Source organism: Rhipicephalus microplus, chromosome 4 (genome assembly GCF_043290135.1).
Source record: "Rhipicephalus microplus isolate Deutch F79 chromosome 4, USDA_Rmic, whole genome shotgun sequence".
NCBI classification, from domain to species: Eukaryota; Metazoa; Arthropoda; class Arachnida; order Ixodida; family Ixodidae; genus Rhipicephalus; species Rhipicephalus microplus.
The window spans coordinates 223,445,363-223,453,082 of NC_134703.1; the positions used below are offsets into that span (position 1 = coordinate 223,445,363).

Consider the following 7,720-nt stretch of genomic DNA (forward strand, 5'->3'; position numbering starts at 1 on the left):
GCGAATGCCGTTAACTACTCGATAAGCACGGATGAGAAGCTCCTGAACACGGCGACATCACAGGAATTAACAAAAGCGGCAGCGACTTGCGTATCAATCACTTTCTAACGACAGAAAGCGACCACGTCCCCACGGGCAGAGGCGGTTATCGCCATTTCAAACAGATTACAGTCCAATCCAACACCAACATCGGACCAAAAAAAAAAAAAAAAACATCACGACTAGAATACGATGAACCCGCCACCGACTCTGTGTCACAAGCTAGTGAGAAACTCTACCTGAACCACAGAATAAAGAACGCCTGAATTGCCTGAAAAAAAGTTTTCTAACACTGCGATTCTAACGCCGTCTATTCATACACTTTCAGCCAAGTCAAGCCGGTTTTAAGCGGCTATTGGGTGAACCGAGCGTTTTTGCCTCGAAAAGGTTCGTGCCACCGGGTGAACCGAAACACTGCCCTTACGTAAATGTCGCTATTGGGCCAAATACGAATGCATGGTATGCATTCAGTGCATGTGGAGAGGAGGAGAAAACTGCTGAACACTTGATAATGTTCTGTAAAGGGCTTCACCCTATAGTTCAGAATGATGGTGCAGAGTTTTTCAAAGCGCTGGAGTTTAGGGACAGGGAGGGCAAAATAGACCTTAAGTGGGTAGAATTAACTAGAAGGAGGTTATCTGATTGGTGGCTAGAGTGAAGGCACGAGTGAAAATTAAACCATTCACTGCAAAGTACCAGTCCTACACTTCACTATTTAAACTAAAAAAAAGATAAATCTAGTTGGTGGTTGACTAAGTAATAAGGCTGGTTGGCGCTAGCCGCTGCCTGATCTAAAGGGTACATCGACATCCATCTATTCATCCATCCATCAATTCATTCATCTATATAAAGGGTAAGCCACATCATTCTATCCATCCATCCAGCTGGCACCGCTGTGGCACTTTTCAAAACTAGTGCAGGCAGTGCAAGTGAAATCTAAATGTGAGATTAGTGGTCTATACTCTCCCTGTTTCACGCACTTGCCCGGCAAGATGCTTTAGGAAAGTGGGCACGTGTCATAGCAAGGCCCGACAAGCCCCTGCAATAGACTACTGCAGTTTGCGAAAGGTATTTTGGCTCAAGGTATGTATGTAATTTGAACATGTTTAAGCCAATAGAAAACTGGAGGTTTTTTCAATTTAACACATTGGCGTGTTTGACGGCCCGGCGGGAGACACGCCTTGTGAGCAGCAGAGCTGCAATAAGAAGAGCTAGGCTAAAGCTTTAAGCATGACCATCTGCTTGGAAGGCTAAACCAGCATGCTACGCAGAATAAAGTCAAGAAGGTGAAGCCCTATGTTATGTAACATTTTCATGCACTGTTTCCAATAAACTTGTATCAAACCACTAGTCTTCTATTTTCATATATGCTTCTACTGCATTTCAGGAAAACTGTATTGACTTCTACTCTTTGAATTACTATAACAATCCAAACACTATAACTAATCTGTGAGCGACACATGCAGGGTTGTTCCAATCAGCTAGTCTGCGGAAGCGATTCTTCTAAACTGCTTTTCACATGGCATGCTTTTCATAGTTTCCCGACGTATACAACACTAAAGAAATAACCAGTAAGCATCGAAAACGCCCCAGCGTTAAAACTGAGCGCAGTCGAATTCCCTGCCCAGAGGCAAGCAGACGACGCGAGAAAAGCACGGATGGATGGATGGATGGACGGATAGATGGATGGATGGATGGATGGATGGATGGATGGATGGATGGATGGATGGATGGATGGATAGATGGATGGATGGATGGGTGGATGGATAGATGGATGGATGGATGGATGGATGGATGGATGGATGGATGGATGGATGGATGGATGGATGGATGGATGGATGGATGGATGGATGGATGGATGGATGGAATGAATGAATGGATGAATGTATGGATGGAATGAATGGATGGATGGATCGGGCGGCGGCTCCCGCCATTTAGCCGTAAAACTTAGTGAACTATCATATTTGTCGTTTTTCCCTTTAAATAGTGAGGTTGAGGATTCGTACTTTGCAGTGAAGGGTTTAATTTTTACTCGTGCTTTGACTTTAGCCACCAATCAGATAACCTCCTTCTAGTTAAGTCTACCCGCTTAAAATCTATTTTGCCCTCCCTGTCCCTAAACCCCAGTGCTTCGAAAAACTCTGCGCCATCATCTTCAACTATAGGGTGAAGCTCTTTACGAAACATTATCAAGTGTTCGGCAGTTTCTTCTTCCTCTCCACGCACACTGCATACTTCGCATTTGTCCCTTCGTATTGGTTAGCAATACTCCCGTCATGGCCTCAACCAGTAGAGAACTACCCCGAGTATTATCATAGATCCTTTCCTTTGGCAATTTCCTACTTAAAGGTTCGATAGATCTCTAGTGCGGACTTCTTAATCATGCCAATTCTTCACATGTCCATCTCCGTTTCCTTCACTTTCTTCTTAACCGATAGTTCTTTTTGGTTTGGCCACCAGCTGTTCTCTAAGTATTTACCAGTCAATGTCCTGGTTCACTTCCTCCATTTTGTATCGACATTCTTCATGTACAAGTAGCTGAAAACCTTCCTAGCCCAACGCTCCTCTCCCATTTCTTTCAATCGCTTCTTAAATTTGCTAGCTTCCCTGCCCTCAAATGATGTCCATCCCATATCACCTTGCACTCCCTGATTTGGTGTATTCCCGTGAGCTCCTAAAGCAAGCCTACCTATTCCACGTTGCTTAATTTCTAATCTTGCTTGAACTTCTGATCTCATGCACAAGACCGCATTGCCGAACGTCAGCCCAGGAACCATAACCCCTTTCCATATTCCTCTCACAACTTCATACCTATCGTAATTCCACAGTGCTCTATTTTTCATCACTGCTGCCTTCCTGTTACCTTTAGTAGTCACGTATATGTCGTGTTCCTTCAGGTACTCGATCGCATTGCTTATCCATACGCCCAGATATTTGTATTTATCTGTTATCTCTAGCGTGACTTCCTGTATTCTAAGCTCACTACCTTCGTTATAATTAAAAATCATGACTGCTGATTTTTCCTTAATGAATCTAAAATCTAACCTATCTCCCTCATTACCGCAGATGTCCATCAATCTCTGCAAATCTTCCTTGTTGTCGGCCATTAGCACTATATCATCTGCGTACATTAATGCTGGTAGTGCCTGATCAATGAGTTTTCCTTGTTTGACTAAAGAGAGGTTGAAGCCAAGTCCACTACCCTCTAATTTGGACTCTAATCCTTGTAGGTACAACATGAATAACAAGGGTGACAGTGGACACCCCTGCCTAAGTCCCCGTTTCACCTCTGTGGGCTTGGATACCTGTCTTTCCCACTTTAAAAGTACCTTGTTACTTCTATAGATTTCCTTTAAAAGATTAGTGACTCCATCTTCCACACCCAGTGTGTCTAGTATTCCCCACAAGTGTTCTTGAACCACGCTATCGTACGCTCCCTTGATATCCAAAAATGCTATCCACAGGTGCCTGAGTTCCTTTTCTGCTATTTCGATGCACTGCGTCAGTGAGAACAGATTGTCTTCCAACCTCCTGTGTTTCCGAAACCCATTCTGCAGTTACTTCAGCAGCCTCTCATCCCCTATCCATGCCGGCAGTCTTTCCTTTATAATCTGCATCGCCAGCCTGTCGACCACTGATGTCACTGTTATAGGACGGTAGTTGTTTATGTCATCTTTGTCCCCCTTTCCTTTATAAATCATGCTCATCCTGCTAAGTTTCTATCCATCAGGGACTTAAGGTCCCTCCATAATTTTTAAGGTAGCAACATCTGCCGCACGCGCCTCCTAGAAAGTTCCTGTAGCAGACGGCGCCCAGCTTTAAGCACTGCATTCAGCTGTTGGAAAAATATCTGCACATGCCAGGAAATAAAAACTACTGATGCCTGACTGTGATGAAGGCCGAAATAAGGGCCCAAAATATTAAAGCTGTGCCTTTATTTTAAATAAACATTGAAAAAAAGAGCGGAAAAAATGTTTGATCGCCTAGATTCGGCATGTTTACATCTTGTTTATTCGCGTTCGTATCACATTTGCGTTTTCAACCTAAATTAGCTGCATATAATTAAAAAAAATGAAGGCGCGTTGATTCGCTTTCATTTCACAAAATAGTCTAAGCTCTTGACGGAAACAACAACGAGCCGGGACCGAAGACAACCCGAGGCGAGTTTACCCGCGGCTGCCTTGGTCGCTGTATCCCTTAATGCCTGAATTATGAAAGCGCCGAAGAAAAAAATTCGTTTTCCATTTTTCAACTTTAAATAGCAATCTTTACTTCATTCGGAAATTATATTATCTGAAATGCAACTTTATTGCATACTTTTAGGTTTGTCGCGAATTCGCGACAACAGGCACTTAAGTCAATATGTGGTCCAAACGAGAGATGCGTTCAATTCAACGCAACTATGTGATCGCCGCATCAATAATCCGAGTCTGATCAGGGCTACGGAGCTTGGCATCTCTGGCAAACATTTATTTCACAGAAACTGAATCGTGCAATCAAAAATATTCAGCAAAACATATCCTTTACCCAGGATTTAGTAACAGCATCTCGTTTCACGGCTGGTGAAAATCCACAAAGCAGTTAGCATTCTTATTCAAGCACAAGTGAACGTCGCATTTTGTGCATTTGAAAACGGTTTGCCCCTTGCATCCTGGCTGCTTGCACCGCTGACGTGTGGTTCCGACAGTTGGCCAGTAACCCGTACTGTCCGTGCGGACACTAGCGACTGGCACGGGTTTTATGGGCCCTCTTTTTTTCTTGCACTCAAGCTGCGATTCCACAGATGAGGACGGCCTGCCCCTTTTTTCTTTGCAGTGTCCTTGTTCTCCTTCAGCAAACAGGTAGCGATGTAGAACTTGAACTTGAGGAGGTTCATCTGCTGCTTGGTAGGGACGCCTACTGCATCACAGTCACGTCTGTAAAGCAGCCAGGCGACAACGACGACCATATTCACAAAATTGAAAAAAATCTTGAGGTAAAACTTTTTGGACCTTACATGGATTCTGTAATATGCAATCAGTGCATCCAGCTGGTCCACGCCTCCCATGAACTTGTTGTAGATGCTGACCGCACTTGGGCATTCAACATGTACGGTCATCTTTTTTGAGCGTTCCCACCTGCCAACAGACGTAACTGTCTCAGCACCTGCGAACGTGCTCAACGTTGTGGCCGCTCGGTTATCGTACCACTTGAGTGCTATTAGTTTTGTGGCATCAACCACCGTCTCGAATTCTTCGAAGGATCCTCGGCCCTTTTTCTTGAGGCTTGCATCAGAAGGCAGAGGACAACCTTGCAGTCGATTAGCACGGACTGTGCCAAGACAGTGGACATCTTTTTTTGATAATGAGCTAAAGAGCTTCAGGGGCGTAAACCAATTATCGCAGAAAAGAAGATGGTTCAGTCCTGGCTGAATGTTTTGCGAAAGCTTGAGGACTATATTGCCAGTGGCACCAATGTCGGGCTCCCCAGGGACAGCATCAATCCTTCCTGTGTATATTTCGAAAGAGTGCACCATGCCCTGTGGGTCGCACAGCAGAAAAACTTTGTAACCCCATTTGTGGGGTTTGCTGGGAATGTATTGCTTGAGGCTTGAGCGTCCCTTGAACGGTACCATTGGCTCGTCAACGCACAGGGCTTGTGTTTTTGGGATACCTTGAAATTTCGGCAGGAGGAAGTCAATAACTGGCCAAACCTTGAAAAGACGGTCCTTGTGTGGATCATTTGGTGGCGGCATGTCATCATTGTTGTTGAAATGCAAATTTGCTTTGATTGCCTCCCAGCAATCACGTGACATCGTGTCGGCCACCGTGGGGACCCTGGACTCGGCCGCCCAGTATAGCCGACTTCTTGGGAGTCGACAGATCGACATGAATGTGACGGTGCCGAGAAATTGATCAAGCTCATCACGAGACATAGCAAGTCCTTTGTTAGGATTTTTCTGCGTCGCAAACACATTGCTCTGCTCAACGATGTTATCCATGAAGTTGTCATCAAAAAAGTCCTTGAAATATTCGATAGGAGCTCGAACAGTGTCAGCCTCAGGAAGAGCGCTTTCCCAGGGTGGTACTTCTCGCTGTTCTTGACAACCGTTTTTTTTCCATCGTACCGCACGCTTTCGAGAGGCACTTGTTTCATCTACCGCATCTTCGTCTTCATCCTCACTGCTAGATGAAGACACTCGAGCATGTGTATGATGATAGGGAACAACATCGTCGTCTTCGCTGTCACTGAGACAGCTGTCATCACTTTTGTCTTCAATTGGCAAGCGCGTACGAAGCCCCCTTTTCCCATATAACGAGCGGGAGTCCATCTCCTGTCAAAAAATGAAAAACTAAATTATCATACCGTCAGTCACCACTTGCGCAAACACCGGATGTCGCGAATTCGCGACATACCACGAAAGCAAGGATTGTGCAGCAAAAAATGTACTTCAAAACAATGTAGCCTGTCATATTCAATCTCTTGGATGCGTGCACACCGAAAAAAATTTATAGTAGATTGAACTTACGTCACTCCGGCAGAAAACAACGAAGAAATGAGAGCTGTTGCACGTGCTTCGCGCTCACCGCCAACTCGGACACAACACTGGGTCCTAGCTTGGAATACCTTACGTGAGATGGCGCTAGATGTCTCGTACTGAAAGCTACGTTCGCCGCGAAGACATGACAGCCGGCGCTGAAGGCAGTACGCGTGTGGTAAGTTGCTTGGTCGGCCTTTTTCGGTATGTCGCGAATTCGCGACAACCGGCAGTAAAGGGGTATTGGCCGTACCTTGGCGACTGCGTGCGCTTAATCCGATTGCTCTCCGCCTTTCTTGCTCGTAAGTGTGCTGTGTACATATAGCGGTCACTTCGGTCGAAGAATGCATCTGACAGCCATCCGGAGCAAAAAAATTTCGACATGGCGTTACTGAAACGCGATCCTCGCTGAAAGTAAACATCCTGCGCACGTGTGTGAGTATAAAATTTGGTGGAAACGCTTGCGCTAACAGTCTTCTTCTCACTGCGTGCGGAGATTGCCCGACCAATTGAGTGTCTTTTGCTATTCTGTGCTACGAGTCAACGCAAGCGTCACGACATTCCAAAGTGGCGTGTCATCGCCGAATTTGTTCGTGTTGCAAACGCGACCTAACCGCGCGGAACACCATGGTGTAGTTAAATTTCTTCGACAAGGCTGCTTGTGTGCGCGTGTGTGAATGCGGTTGTATTCCTGATATGAGCAACGTGGTACGTAACCTTGAATTGCCGCGTGGATTTTTAATAGTGTGTTTATGCTTTTTCGATTTGCCTTTGTGCCTCCCTGAAGCGCGCAAGCTTCTCAAGGATTAAAGATCCTTAAGTGAAATGCCCGCGAATTGGCCTTGTTATTGTTGCACTTTATTTTGCTGGTGATTTTATATCGCTTCTGATGTTTTTCCTACGTTAGTTCGCAGCTTGGTGCTTTTCATCAGTGAAATAGCATTGCTGCTTACCGAGACATTTCGTTTAGTATCCGAGTGTGAGGGTAACCTAAGAGTAACAGAGTAGACAATAATGTACTTTGATATAGTTTTATTATTTGGTGGCCAGTAGCTGTGGATATGGGGTATTTATTTATTTAAGAAGATACTGCCTGTCAGAATGCCATACTTTAGACAGCGGTGAGCGATACATATAGGAAATATACAGTGATGGCCAGTGGCT

At 45.1% G+C, this 7,720-nt stretch overlaps 1 protein-coding gene across 1 annotated transcript; it reads right to left on the minus strand.

Moving 5' to 3' along the window:
* Positions 1-4,488: 4,488 nt before the first annotated feature.
* LOC119172963 (piggyBac transposable element-derived protein 3) lies at positions 4,489-6,620 on the minus strand. Its single transcript, XM_037424100.2, has 2 exons — positions 6,548-6,620; positions 4,489-6,352 (listed from the first exon to the last, which is right to left on the minus strand). Exon 2 carries the CDS (start codon positions 6,347-6,349, stop codon positions 4,778-4,780), a length of 1,572 nt encoding a protein of 523 aa, XP_037279997.2. The 5' UTR covers positions 6,350-6,352; positions 6,548-6,620; the 3' UTR covers positions 4,489-4,777.
* Positions 6,621-7,720: the final 1,100 nt, after the last annotated feature.

Coding starts and splice junctions, on each gene's coding strand:
- LOC119172963 (XM_037424100.2), bottom strand. CDS start 6,349: ATGGACTCCCGCTCGTTATATGGGAAAAGGGGGCTTCGTACGCGCTTG.